The sequence below is a fragment of the Tetrao urogallus genome (assembly GCF_951394365.1).
Source record: "Tetrao urogallus genome assembly, chromosome: 4".
In the NCBI taxonomy this organism is placed as follows: Eukaryota; Metazoa; Chordata; class Aves; order Galliformes; family Phasianidae; genus Tetrao; species Tetrao urogallus.
Window position 1 is genome coordinate 24,189,996 of NC_136817.1, and position 15,563 is coordinate 24,205,558.

At 35.2% G+C, this 15,563-nt stretch overlaps 1 protein-coding gene across 1 annotated transcript in view; it reads right to left on the reverse strand.

The window, feature by feature from the left end:
• Positions 1 to 15,326, reverse strand: part of GLRA3 (glycine receptor alpha 3) — a gene marked incomplete at both ends in the record, with an annotated part of 68,177 nt that extends 52,851 nt beyond the window's left edge. The window contains one exon of the mRNA XM_079534803.1: positions 15,208 to 15,326. Coding sequence (XP_079390929.1) covers positions 15,208 to 15,326 — 119 coding nt within the window. The remainder of the gene's footprint in view (positions 1 to 15,207) is intronic.
• Between the last annotated feature and the right edge of the window lie 237 nt (positions 15,327 to 15,563).

Genomic DNA, 15,563 nt, shown 5'->3' on the forward strand with positions numbered 1-15,563 from the left:
GTAATCTGGGGTGTAGGTTAAATGGGGTAATGATGGCCTATTTTACTAATTTACTTTCACAGCTGGATATTTGACTTAACCAGCAATTGTATGACACCACCTTCCTGCTTAGTACAAAGTTAAGCTCCAGAAAGGAAAATGCACTTGAGCTGCTCATAAACTACATCCAGCTTAAAAATCAGAGATTGACCACAGCTAGAAAAAAAGAAGAGATATTAGTCTATCTGAGACATGCACCTGCACCGAGGAAAGAATTTTAAGCTAGATGATAACATTGTCATGAAAGCAAATATGATGTGGCCAGGGACAAATTTAGATTGTAAATTAAAAGTCTTTCAAACACTGAAACACTTCAGAAATAGTCCAGCAGTTTAAGCAGGGATACAAAAACCCTTTTCTTTTTTGAGATGAAGCTTGATAAGAATATCAGAATGCTCTGACATGTATGACATGCAGGTGATGGGACTCAGCTCTTTTCTAACCCCTCTACTGAGGATATGTAATTATTGATGCTTTTAATTTACTAAAATGATAACTAACTTAGTTAACATAGTTACACAAGAGCACTGACATCTACAGAATTTAAATAGGAGAATCCATCTAGAAGCTGACAATTTAGCAAGCAGAAGAAATGTAGGTCATGAATTTGTGCTCCTGAAACTTCTATTTAAAGTAGGCATTTTTGTTAGAGAAAACCTTACCATCTCTTCCATTCCTCCAAAGAAAAATGGTTGAGAAAAACTCTGCAAAGAGAATTTCACAATCTTAAAAATGTCTCCTCCTCTAAAGCTGTAAATATCAGACTGCTTTTCCTTTTTTTTTTTTTTTTTCTTATGATTTGTCACTTTCCTATCTGTCACAAACTTGTGCATGTTTTTACATAAGCACAATGAAGGAAAGGAATTTTACAAATGGAATTGCTTTACAAAAACACTTCATTTTAAGAGGTAAATATTCTCTTTCCTGTTGGTGCTACAGGTGGATATTAGATGAATGGATCATGTAGTGTGCTGTAATTAGAATGTCCATTAGAAACTTCTCAAAGAATAGTTACTAAGTCCAAGTTAGAGCAGTCCACAAATTTACCTAATTCTGAAAGCTGTCTTGAGTTTTACTATCCACATGTTGAATTCAACATATGTATTTCTTCCATCCCTAACTAAACATCCTATGTAGTTTATCTTGAAGATCCCATCTTAATGCCAAGTTACAGTCAGTTTTGACTTGCTAATTTTCCAATCTGACAATAAATCCTTTCTTTCATCTCAAATACTGATTATCTTAGCCATCCAGTAAGGTAGAAATTTTGCACTTCATCTAGCAACACATACTACAGAACTTTTAACAGAGCAGTATATGATGCTTTGGATGTATTATAGTGGTCTAGTAGCAATTTTGTTTTTGTTTCATTGTTTAGCTTGTTTAACTCTCTGAGACAGCAGATGTGGCCAAACCCCTGAAGCAATCCAATTTGTGTGCATGGTCCATTCTTTTCAGGCATTGTTTAAATGTTTTTATTGCACTTTTCGTTAAATCTGCAGATGAGTTCAAGGAAATTAATTGAATACTCATAACTACAACCAGCCATTTTGTACTCAAATGAATATCACAAACAGCAACACACAAAAGTATTTCAGTAAATTAATCTGAGTCAGTACTTATACAGAGGTTTGACAGTAATAAATTAGGTTAGATTAATTAATCTCAAGAGTATGTCCTTTAATTCTTTACCGGTAAGTAAGTACCAGTGACTGAATTGATTAATTTTCAAATGAAAAGTATTCACTTCAACCGTTTAATAAACAAGGTCTGCTAAAATAAAGTTATCCACAAATAGGTAGCACCAATTATCTTCATACTGCATATTGAAAAGTAGTAAGTGGTAGTAAGTTTTCCTACTAAGAAAACAATTAAGTCCTCTTCTGTATATTAAGGGTATTGAATAAGATTAATGAGAAAAGTGAACGTTCTTTGAAACAGTCAGAAGATTAAGGTTTTTATTTTTTCAAAAAGGGAGTCTCTCCAATTATCTGATCTGTTCATGAAAGTTGTTAAAGAACCAAAGCGATCACAGTTTATAGTATGTAGCATTTTGCTCGTTATTTCAAGAGTGATCATGAACCTGATTTAAAAAAAAAAAAAAGACATTTCTGAGAGGAAAAAGTTTCAAAATGTGATAGCTTTACACAAAATAAATAAAACAAAACCCAAAATTCTGATGACCTCAAATCCTTCAAAATTAAAGCTTATTTAGGTTAAAAATAAATAAGTAAGAAATAAATGAAAAATCCCACTCTTTCAGAAAGATTAAAAACTATTTTCAATTTTAGAGAAGTATATAGATGTAAAGGAGAAAATTTGTTTGATTTCTGTGGATAAAACTGTTTCTAAAATTTTTCCTTTTTTTCTGCATAGCTTTTCATTAAAATATATTTGTAGCATAATAGACATGTTCTTCTGTAGTGTGATGTGTTTAAATTTGCTACTTGAAGTAACTGAATCAGAAGAGAAATGATTTTCAGTGTTTGGGATTTTGACAGCTCATTTAAACTTTCAAAAGCTTTGGAGATGGGACAAATATTGCGGAATGGATGCTGAGAAGGAGGTTAAATATGTTTAAAGCAAAAACTTTATTGCAGTTTTAAGAAGTATTTAAGCAATCTTTTCATTCTTCTGGCAATTATAATCCCTTAAAGAAAGAAGATGATAAACTTCTATTACTTGAGGCCATTCATCGACAATATTGGTTCACAAAAAGCCATGGCCATTTGAAAGCTATGAGAATCAAAGAATCACCAACGTTGGAAAGACTTTCAAGATCATCCAGTCCAACCATCCACCTGTTGCTTCACTAAATCATGTCCCTTAGTACAGCATCTACATGTTTCTTGAACACCTCCAGGGATGGTGGCTCCAGCCCCTCCCTGGGCAACCTATTCCAGTACCTGACCACTCTTTCAGAGAATAAATGCTTCCTAAACGTCCTGAATTGCCATGATGCAAATTGAGCCTATTCCCACTATTCTACTGCTAGTTACACAAGAGAAGAGACCAACTCTCACTTTGCCATAATCTCCTTTCAGAGAGTTATGGAGAGTGATAAGATCTCCCCTGAGCTTCCTCTTCTTCAGACTGAACAATCCCAGTTCCCTCAGCCACTCTCCTTAAGACTTGTGCTCTTGAGAAGTGTCAGAGGATCATGGCTGCACAGATCTAGTTCTGAAAGAATCTGTAGTCTCTGTTGTCCCCTTCCAGCCCACACAGCTTCTTCTGAGGAGAAAAGTAAGTCTCAAAATTAGACTCCTGATGTAAATTATATTTTGAAAGTCTCAGTCTCTTTACATTACTTATACTTTGAGCCCAGGATAATTTGGATTCATGAATTAGATAACATTATGTTCCTGCTGTTTAAGGTTTGTGCAAGGAATTCTTCCTCTTCCTACTCCTTACTATTTTATATATAAAATAGTAAGTAGCAATAAAAAAGAATTCTACTTGAGCTTTATTCATGAATGAATGAATTTAATCCCGAGGGACCAAGAAAAAAGAAAAGCAAGTTTCCACTAGTGAAAAAGTATGTGGAGGAAGAGCATGACATATACTAAACCCAAAGATAGGAAATGAAGGAGAAAATTAAATTTGACATGATTCAAAAAGAGTGAGATTCTAGCTGTCTTTCTGTTCTGTTAAAACTGAAAATAAAGGATCTATAATACTAGCAATAGCAGTAAAGTATTGCTAATTAAAAATGACAGTTCTTTCATTTGTTGTAGGTCATGAAGTCATCAACTTCTGATGCAATATAAACACAGATTTTCATGTCCTGCACTGTTTAAAGATGTTATTAGCTCAGATTGGAACACAGAACTCTTAAATTCTGTGTACAGAGAAAGGACTGTCAGTTCCAATAACAGGAGCAGAAGCAGTATCTCACCAAGATTTTAAAGAGGTGATTTCTAACAAAAGTTCTCAGGAGAAGTTCAAATATTTTCTGTGACAGGTTAGATTCTCCTACAGATTTTTCACTCTTCTAGATTTTATTTTTTTTGTTACCTTTTTGTCCTCTTACTTTGAGTAAGTTCAAAAGGTCAGATTAATTTTTTTATATAACACTGCAGAGATAATTAGAGTCACAGCAGAAATCATTGGACATATTTTCAGAAAAAGTAATGCTTATGTGCTGCAAAGAATGAATTTTCATTTTTTTAAGAATGCTAATGATCCATTATTTATTATGATAGTGCCTTGAAAAGAAAAATAAATGAAAAATAAATAGGATTGCATCTCTATTATTCAAAATGTCTTTTCTTTCAAATTTGGAACGTATTCATTTTTCTTGTTCAGTGACTGAAGCAATGTTGCATTTTAATGCTCTTTATTGTCTAGGCAACATTTACTTTTTGTTATGAAGTTTCTCATACCTTTACAGTGTTGTATCTCTTCCTGTTTTGCAGCTGACCATTGCTCTGGTAATGCAGTCTTCCTCCAACACTATTTGTCACAGAAGTGAACTGGCTGTATATATTATAGCTTTTTTACAATATGTTTTAAAAAGATTTGGATTGCTGTAGTGTTTTTCAGCTTAAACACTAAGGAGTTTCTAAGTTTAGGTCACTCAGACTCAATCTTCATTCTACAGGTTAAAGGGCTTTGCAGTCTAATGAGGCTCAATTTGGATACGCTTGTTTGTTGTTGGTTTTTTTCTTTTGTGACTCTATACATGTTTAAGCATAGTGATTGCTCCTGGCTCTGTCCTTCCCTACTCCACTCCCCACCTTTGGAAAAACGTGTATTTCTTTGAGTAAAGGAGGAAAACTGTTTTTTTCTTTTTTCAGCACTCTTTATAATCCGCTGGATATGGTTCTCCAACTTAATTAAGAAATGGATTTGATAAATGTTGTCTCTCTAATTTTGCTCTCTAAGTCAAGTTCATTGTTGCCAACTGCAGTCATGCAGCATGTGGTTTTGCTTAACATATTTTATGAATTCTGGCTATATGTTAAATATTTATTCCTAACTTTCCCAGAAGCATCCTTTTCCTTAGTAATCTCATATATGTTGTTCAACTTATTTTCATCAGTGATATAAATTTGGGTCCTAGTTTCTTAATTATTTTTAATCTCCTTTTTTGGGAATAAGAAGCTCATCAAGTATTTGCACAGAAAGCTGAAACATATTCCAAATTCTGATATTTATAACTCTTCCACAGACCTACTATATAGGCATTTCTGACAGCGCTAACTCCAAATTAAAGATAGATCCTTCCAAAATAAAATTACCTTTTGTTTTTCTTTGGTTAATTTTGTTTGAATTGATGGAATATATCTGAATATAGATATTGTTAATCCTCAGTCTACAGTAGTCTGAGTTTGCATTATTATCTCATTATAAAGACTAATTTGTCTATTAACTGAAAAATGGAAAAAAGTTATTGGTGTAATGGACAGCTTTCAAAAGTGCCAAGCAAAATAATTTCAGAATTTTATCTTTCGTAGCACTAGATATCCTTCTATAAATGCATGTCAGAGCTGAACAATTGCATTAATTTTTGTGATTAATGAATGATTCCTCCAGCTAACTGAACACGTGCAAGAAATGATTGGTGTCTTTCATCTAATGAATAGTAATTTAATTGATGTCAGTGAGGAAACAATAGATTAAAAGGTGAATTAAGTAAAAAGAAATTTTTCCCTGGCTAAATACTCTACACTATTCTTTCCTAAAGCAAACTTTGCACAAATCTAGGACCAATCCAGGAATACTGAAAGCAGAATACAGGTGTTTCTTTCATGTATCTTCTCAAATAATTTTTTTTGGTTTTTTTACTCTTCACAAAAAAAAATTCAAAGTTCTTAAAATATAATGAAATGTGAAAAATATCAAAACTAGATAAAAATTTTATTTTGAATGAAATCCCCAGGATTCTTGGAGACTGAATCACAATTAAATTAAACACTTTTCCATTTGCCTTAGTGAAACTCTGCTTACAACAGCACAATAGTATTGTCCTGTATCTACAGCATATATCATTTGGCTCTTTTGAAGATGAGATTTTTTTGTCCAAAATAAGTTTGATAAGACATGAGTTTCTACAGGGATGCAGAGTATAGCTTAAAGAGTGACTCACGTTAGCACAAAGTGTTTCAACAGGCACGATAACCACAGACAAGAAAAAAATTAGCAATAAATACAACTTAGTTCTCTGTAAAATTCATTCCTGAAACAGTTCTTATGAACTTATTTATTTTGCTTAGCAAATTATGGTGTAGATACTGTTACTATTGATTAAGGATAAATATTACAGATGGGAAAATATGGTTTTATTATCCAAGTGTTTTACAGAAACATGTCTGTTTTAATGCTGTTGTAATGAAAAGCTGGCAGGCTTGCGTGGAATCTGGTTAGGTCTCTTGCTTATTTTCTCAGCAACAATCAATTTCCTAATGATGACAGAAATTGAAGTAGGGATCTCAGATTCTAATGTTCAAAAATCTCTCTCAACATGACCCCCTTGGAATTGACAGAGACTTTTTTCCTTATGCAGGAAACTAAAAACAGGCTTTTTCCCTGACTTCCTTTCTTGCATAGAAAAAGTAATAAAATTATTTCAGATATTTGGAAATTTCCATGAGACAGGAATTATAATGTTCAACGAGCATAGTTAATTTACATGAAATAAATTAAGTATATTTTTTCTTTTCATTAGTTCTATCTAGATCTACACTATAATTCAATATAAGACTTCTTTAAGGCAGCAACAGAGTTGAGCTTCAGGGTGATGTGGAGAATGACAGGATTCATGCTGCGTAATGACAGCGCCCAGTGTTTGTAATACATGTACTGAAGCATATTCCTTACTGAATGAATCAGGGAAAATAATGTGAAGGTTAAAAAACAGTGCTGCTAGCCTTTCATATTTTTACCATAATTATCCTGAGTCACTACACTTACACATATTCTCTTACATACAGAATTCTTTTATGTATGTAGTATTACCCTTACATAAATGGTTTGTATTTGTATTTGCTACGCTAGATCTTGTTTATGCCCCATATGCAGTATCTGCTTGATTGTCATCTCAGTAGTCTTAAATCTCCTGCAAACAAATGGGAAAGTACCAGGTGAATGAAAAAAAAATACCAAATGCAGTCTGATCTTATAGGAATAGCCACTTTTAAAAAGAATGAAAAAGACCATTCTGCTGACTGTTACTTAGAGGAGTTATATTTTAGGGAATCTAATCAAATACATACACTTGCAGAAAAAAAAATTGATTACCTTTACATCCATCTGTGTACAGGAATAATAAGAACAATTTAAAACTTAAGTATGTTCTTAGAGTTCACTTGCAGTGTTAAAATTTTGTGATGTTTTAGAGATAACATTTTAACATGTATATTGAGAAACTGGACGCAAGTATCTGTTTTAATTCCTGTTCTCTTCTGTATTGTACTTTCTGTAATCATATATAACTGTCTCAGGTGGGTGTATCCCATATTCATGTTCATTTTATACAGTAGAAGTCTCAATATTGTGTTCAAAACAGTTGATAATCCTATCGTCAGTGTGCAAGAGAATGCTCTCCTATCTTCAAGAACAGAAAGTAGTATATTTCACTTAAACTCCTGCAATTTTTTCACTATAAACTATCTGATCTCATAGCATGAGATAGCGGAGAAATCATCATTCAGAAACATATCCCTTCATGGAGGCATTTTATAGGTACTTAGGCACAGAATTAGTATCTACCATAGAATACAGTGTTTAGTTATGTTTCAGCTATGTGAAGCCAGTGCTCAGAATGCATGACTAGAGTTGAGGTACACTGCTGTCCCGTCCAGGGACCACTGCCCCTAGTCAGTGTCCCACCCTAAGTTACTCTTTGGAGTTTAGAAGGTTGGCAGATAACTTTCAGATTGACTTCCCAGCTTTAAAGTATGCGTTTTAACCCAGAGACTCATGTAATACTGGTGGATTAGGATGCAATTTTCTTATGGCCATTCTTTCTACGATCTGATATTGTAAAGCTGTTATGTATTGCATATGTTATGTATATTTTATATAACATATAGGTTTATGTAGTGTATAGAGTGATTTTCTCTATATCAATGTCTCTTCATACACCTAGAAAACAATATCTCACAGAGCAAAAGACTTTTTTCCTAAAAAGCAATTAAAACAATTTTCTTTCAGCCAAGCACAGTAAATCACTATTGATTACATAATTTTTACTTTTGACCTCAAAAATGAAAAAGAATTACACTACCATTTTCAGAAAGTTACCACTCTGTGACATTTATTTTATTTATCTAGTAGGGCACCCTTAGCCAGCAGATATGTTGCTAACTAAACTGGAAGTTTAGATGGTCACTGCAGCTGAATACATTTTAGCCTATATATGCCCAGAGCATGGACCTCTTTGTGTGTTACTGAATTTAACAGATGATGGTGCATTTTTAAACTTTATGAAATTAAAAACCTTTCAGGAACTAGATAGAAGTTGTTTTTTAATCAAAGGCCACTGTATCACATTACAAAGAAACTTTTCACAAAAAAAAAAAAAAAATCAACCCACTAAATCCGTAGGCTCTGCAGTCACCCATTAAGATGTAATAATAATTATTTTTAAAAAACAACTTTTTAAAGAATCGTGCTGACATAACTATATTTACTCAGTGGTTAGTCATGAAAATTAAAGTTATTTGAAGGCGATCATATTAAAAATTGTGTAGACTTCTAAAGAGCCAATCTAATAGAAAAATACTTGGAAACAATTAGTTCTGTTACCTCCAGAGCCTTGGATAGTTACAGATGATATTTTGGTTCTCATTAGGTTCATTTTTTACCTTTCAAGATTCTGTAAGAGAATGCATATTCTATACTTCTATGCAGGGTAGGGATTTATGCAAGCTGTACATAGTTGTAAAGCTTTGACCAACAGTGAAGTCTGTAGTACCTTCTAATATATTAATAAAATATGGAGTGCAACAAAGGATAAAATCCTAAAACAATAGGTTATATAGTTAAACTCCATCTTGAATTTTTAATCAGGCAGAGGGAAAAACCTACCCTGCTCTTTTAAATGACATATCTATGCTCATTTTGCTTATGAAACTCTTCATAAATTAGTTTTATCTCCAAGAGTGACAGGAAGATTAATAGCAACTCACAGCCCCACAGTTTAGAAAAATTTAGTACTCCTATGTTTGCTTTCTACTTACTTTATTGTTTCACAAAATTAATTTTACAATGTAGTCAATTAGCTCTGGGGGGTCTTCAGCTTTTTTACATTCTCTCAAAACTGCTTCCCTTGGAAAATGCGTTTAGCTAGTTCTTGTCACCAAATACAAACTTCAGTAAAGACAATATTGAAAAGAACTGATCTTCTTAAGGGAAAAGGGAAGTTCCTACTTGGAAATTACCCCAATTCTCTCTGTCCCTTTTCATGTTGTACATCCACTATGGAGCTAGAGGGACAACAGGATAATCTCCAGTGCAGGAAAATTATATAGGAAGTGTATATTATGTTAAAAAAGCTACTGAAGTGAGGACCAAGCATTACCCTGCTTGCTGCTGAATAATGTCGGAACAACTCACTAGACAGGTGGTCGGGAGAGTAATAGCAAAATATATTCTTTTATTACTTCATGTCATGCCATGCCTACTTCATGTCATGCCTACTTTTGTACACTTTCCTTCCATTCTTTCTATTATTACTAGTTAGCATTTATATTAACACATCACCTAAAGACACCAGTTGGGAAGGATTTTACTGCTTCAGAAGTCAGAACAAATAATGAATTGTAATTCCTGCTAGAAAAAAAAAAATACAATTTCAAAGACTTCTCCCTTCTTTTCTCTCTACATTATTGTGCAGACTCTTCATCTTCCTGATGCTGCTCTTAGTCTCATGCCTTAGTCCTGCATTCTTGTTACATACAGTTTCTGGCTATGTTTTTCCTGCCCTCTGAGATATTCCCTTTCTTCTGATAACTAATATTTGCCCTCAAGAGGGTGCCTTTTATTTGGTCTGTTCACAATGCTCATGTATCAGTGACAGTAAAACTTCCTTATAGTTTCTGTCTGCCTCTACTGATTCTTCCAATGTACATCATAAAGATCCCTAGGAAAAGCAATAAAAAGAAGATGCAGCATCACATAGAAGGGTTCTTCATTGCTCACTATTAGAGAAAAGCTGATTTACTGGAATCATTTCCTATAGGTATTATTATATAATACTCAGTAAGGTCATTTGAAGCTTCTATTATAAATCTGTTAAAATAAGAAGCTCTAATCTTATAAAAATTTTCATTTTCTGTAATTGTCACAGTAGGATAGCTGGACAAGACTAATCTGATGGAGGAGCTATTACATTTTTCATCACACTGAAGCACAGCATAGCACTCATCTCAAAATATTACTAGCTTTCAGTTGTTGTTAGCATCATTTGGCTTGTAATGAGTTAGGAGAGGCTGGAAAGTAAGAAAATGTCAGTAGCGCAGTAAGAATTGAAAGTCTCCTCTTCATAATTGAAATTGTTTTGTTATTCAATTATATATTCTTATAGCTAATTGTGTTATACCTCAAAACTCTGCATGCATTTCTTTCTTAATGTTATAAACATAGTAATCATTTAGGAAAATAGTTGTTTTCTTATAGAAATTAAGAATAGGTAGTAAAAGTGCTGACTGAATTCATAGTAGTGTCAAAACTCAAATTCAGTTCAAAGGGGCTTCAGTGTTTTCACCTACGTATTTGAAATACACAGAATTTGAATTCCGAATGCTTGCTCACAGATAAAACCCTTCTTCATCCAAGTTTTGAAAAGTACAATACCTCCCTGTGGGTTTATCCTGCAAGGGAATACCAGGGCTCTCCTCCTGACATTTTATAAGGGCCATGAACACATTGCCTTCCTACCAAGGATCTGGCTACATGGGCTTAGTGCCAGCTCTGATAATGCAGAAGCCCAGTTTTATCAGAACTATTTGATAAAAGCTGTGAGAAACCTCAGGAGCTGTTTGTCTCTTTTTTGTTCTTTCTGGTTTTTTGTTTGTTTGTTTTCTGTTTCTTTTTGTTTGTTTGTTTGTTTTTGGTTTCTTTTTTTTCCTATCAAGGTTGCTGGGGAATAGCTCTTGGTCTCTGCTCAGGCCAACTGGGTGCACCTGCACTGAGCCTTGTACCTTCCTAGTTCTCATTTGCTGACCTGACTTTTTGGCTTGACCTTGAACCTACATCACCATTGTGGACATGGCTTAGTAATCCAAAGTGTTGTGTAGACAGGACCTGCTCTGTTCTAGTGCTGGTTCTGTGGAACTGCAAACCTTACTGACAGGAACCGGCTCCTGTCTGACTTGCTGTGATTCTGAACTCACTGTTCACCTTCCCTTCTCTTGCTGCTTTCTGACATGCATCAGGTCTTTTTCATTAGGATATGGAGTCTGATCTATTCCACAGAAACTTTTCAAATTGAGTCAGGACTGCTATGAAAAGGTCCTGTGACTCAGTGCTCTCATTATTTTTTTCCACACACTATTTTATTCACATCCTGATTTTATTTCTCGAATACTATGGTAGATACAACACTTAACATCTTAATAAACTATTGAAATCTCATTAAAGCATCAGGTAAACTATTTTCTAAGATGTTAATGATGCTAACTCAGATTTAATAATTCTTTGGTGTTGTGTCTCTTTCATTATTTGTATAAGAGACAAACAATGGTAGCTTAAAAGACATTGACTTCTGCTTCTTAAAGCTCAATTTGCAATGCAATGCAAGAATAATTTCAAAACCATTTAACTATGAGCTCAGACATGCCCCAGAGTTAGGATCCATGGAGATTTTTTCAAACAAGAATCTGGCTTCAAAGTACAATTAGCTGTCTCTATGATACTGTTTCTTCCAACAAAAGGCCAATGGGGCAGTGAGAAGAACAAGAAAAGAGGCAATAACTTAACCAAGCATGATTCCTAGTCTCTGCTAATATGGTTATCTAAAAAAACATAGAGGCAATCTATTTTGCATTTCTGCACCTTCTTATTGATACCATTTTCCCCTTTCACAGGTCTATATACAAAATGCATATACTGTACTCTTAAAGTAAAAAGCTTAAAGGAAAAATTCCTGGCAAATCCATGATGGTGTAGTTCTAAGCCCATGCAAGTTGGAGAACAGTTGTAAGCCTCCTTGGCTCACAAATATGATCTTTGTGTGACAACCGCCTTGCTTTCAGCGTGACCCCTTGGAATCCAGGCAGGTAGAGGAATCTGTGTTTACCATATTTCTTTAATGAAAACTCAGAGGAATATTCAGTCTTAGATATAACTATGATGTCAAACTCTGCCTTAGAAATGTTTACTTTCCTTGTGTGGAAGTGAATTACAGTTATTGCTTAGGCTCCATTATTCTTTTTTCCCTTAATTTCTCACCCTAATTTTTTACCTCTCTACCCACATTTTAATGTAGCACTGCACTTTGCCTGGCATTAATTAATAATTTTTCGTTTGTTTGTTTGTAGTCTGATGATAGCTTTTATCCCAGTCCTCGTAAGTAACAGTGAAAATATAATCAAGTGTTATCTGCTTAAATTGTTTTCCTTATATATAATATATTGTTGTATTATTGATAAGTATGTTATTAATCTAAAACTATTATGAATTACAATTAATGACTTTTTATCTTTCTGCGATGTCTTTCAGAAATCAAATTAATAATTGAAAAGGCCAATATACATTTTGTTTCAGTCACTCCAATCTGAAAAACTTATAAATATGAAATGAAAAATGAATTATTGCAAAAAAGAAAAATCTGTTTCCTCTTGTAAAGTGAGCAAATCCAGAGTCCTTATTCATTAAAGTAGAATGCCCATACCTAGAAAATCCTTTTTTGCTTTCACCTCTACTGAACATAAAACTGAACAACTAGCTTCGTAGGCATAGTATTTAAACAGTCACTTTACTCAGCTTCACATCTATTGGGCAAGAATTGAAAGTTTTTCCTCATAGGTTTCCATTAGAGCTCTCTCTCATACAGCTTTTAATGCTCATTAAAAAGGGCAGAAATGTTTCAGTGCTGTACAGTGTAAGAAATGATATGTTATTTTTCCCATAGTGTTTGAAGAAGTCAAAAACTTAAGACTCGGTTGTTCATAGCAATTTCTGGCAGATCCATGTAGGCACTAAGGCTGGGCGTTCTGGGCGTTCTGTGCCTTATAGTGGAATCGGTGTCCTAGTGTTCCCCATTCTCTTTGCTCTGGTGTACATCATCAGCTCACAAGGCTGAAATTGGAAGAGAACTGGAATTAAAAGCTTGGGAATGCTGTAGCCTTTAATGTTTTAAACTTTGTGTGTGTGTGCATATGCATGCGCGTATACACTTTTTCAATTGTAAAGCAATCTGTCTTGGGCATGGAGGAGACTCCTGTGGATCCTGAAGAACTGACTTGGGGTTCTCAGGTCCTATTGCGTGTCCAGCAATCTCTGTATTGAGAGACTGAGCAGTTTTCTGAAGTCTTTCTCAGACACTATGTGAAAGAATCCGTATGCACAGGAACATTATTTGTTGTTATGAGAAAATTTAAGAGCATGAGGTTATTTTAATACATCAGGATTTTTGGACACTGAAGAAGATAATCTGAATTTATGCATAATAAGTTGCATGTATGCATTTTGAAACAAGTCACTGTTAGTCCAAGATTATATGATGAAAAATACCTGTATGCTTTCCAAAACTTACTTATTCACATTCACAAAGAGAGTTTTTATTATTAATAATTAAAAAAATATATTAAGGATTGGTAAGATTAAGGACTAATCATTCTACAGTAGAATGGTATTTAAATAATATAATGAGAAAAAATATTCATTATGACCATGTTGAAACAAAATTATGATAACAGTATTGTTTGCTTTGCCTACACAGAGGCTTAGTTATCTACTTTGAACATTAAATTTCCAGTGCAGCTGGAAAAGTTAAACTATCATATACATGTATTTACTGTTTCCTCCCAATGTCAATTAATCCCATCCCATGTGACCCAATTTCTTAAAATCTCTTTCTCTATGCAAAATCTCACTCGCGCGCACACACCCACACACACACACACACACACACACACACATAAACGTATTAGAAACTGTTTATATTATGCATGTTAACACAAAACAGATAATTGAGAATCTGTGAGGCACTACACACTACATTTAAATTTTTAGTTATAAACCCCTTAAATCTATAATTCACAAATTCTCTTTGGACAACCCCTTTTCAAATTTAAGTTTCTCTGTTTATTTTTGTAAAATAACAACATGGTATGTAAAAACAATCTATCAGTGTTGTAAGATATGCCATGATTCTATTTATTTTTATCCAGCACTACAGCTGTTGGTTGATAACAAGCACAGTTAACTCACCATCAGCACTAAGTCTGTGATAGATAAACACAGATGTCTGCTTCTTTGTATGTAGGATTTTGCTAAGATTCCCTTCACTTTTTGAGTCAATGGAGGACTCAAATTTATTGTAGCCTGCTATCACCACACTTCCAGAACTGTGTATCAAAAGAAAATGTCCACTGATATCATAACATTAGTTTAGCGAGTGAAAGTGTGCTGGGCAGAAAGTGGAGAAAAGCCTTATGAACCTAAATCTTTGACATGGCTTGTAACTAATGGATAGATCATTATCGTTTGTAATACACATCCAAGATCGTCACTGTAGTAGAGCAAGTGCCTTCCGTCTTGAGTGAAATACCATAGATCACGTTCTCTGCTTTCACTTTTATTTCTGGATAGGACTTTTTTTGACCTAGAGCAGACCCTGAATTTCTTCTTCCTAAAAAAGAACTGGTAGCAATAGATCGCATCTATATGTTTACATCCCTGATCACCTGTAACTTCTATGCATAAACAATTTGCACGTGTAGAATTTTCAGAATCAACAGTGCTACAGTTCCTGCTAAACATAGTGATAAAATTCCTGGGTGAAACAGGGAGACTCTACCTGTGAACAGGCAACGGATATACGGAGCCCTTGTTTTCTCCAACGCTAATCAAATTCAATGCAGTGCAATACTATTCGCGAGACACAGACCCATGCACGTAGTTCCGTGCCCAGAGTGCAGCTGTTGCCGCTAGTAGTGGTGAAGAGAGACACGGACAAGCATTCCGCCGCGAGAGAAAAGCGACCCAGAGAAAGACGCTCACCTGAGCAGCACCGCAGCTTCCCACAAATAGAAGCCTGAGACGGCGGCGCGGAGGTACCTCAGCCGTGTCATGCTGCTCGGAGCCGCCGAGGAGCCCTGGAGCGCCCGTGTCCGCGGCATCGACGCGGAGAGCTCGGCCGCGGCGGGCGGCGCTCCGGGACCCTGGAGAGCTCCGGCGGTTCCGCGCCCGCCGCCCGTCTAGCGCCCGGCGGCGCCCCGCGCCCTCCCGCTGTGCCCCGCCGCTCCGTCCCCGCCGCTCCGCATGGCAGCCGAGCAGGAGCCTAATCCCAGGAGCGGCGGTGGCGCCGAACCGCGGCGGCGGCGGGAGCCCACCTCCCCGTCCGCCTGCCCCCAGCG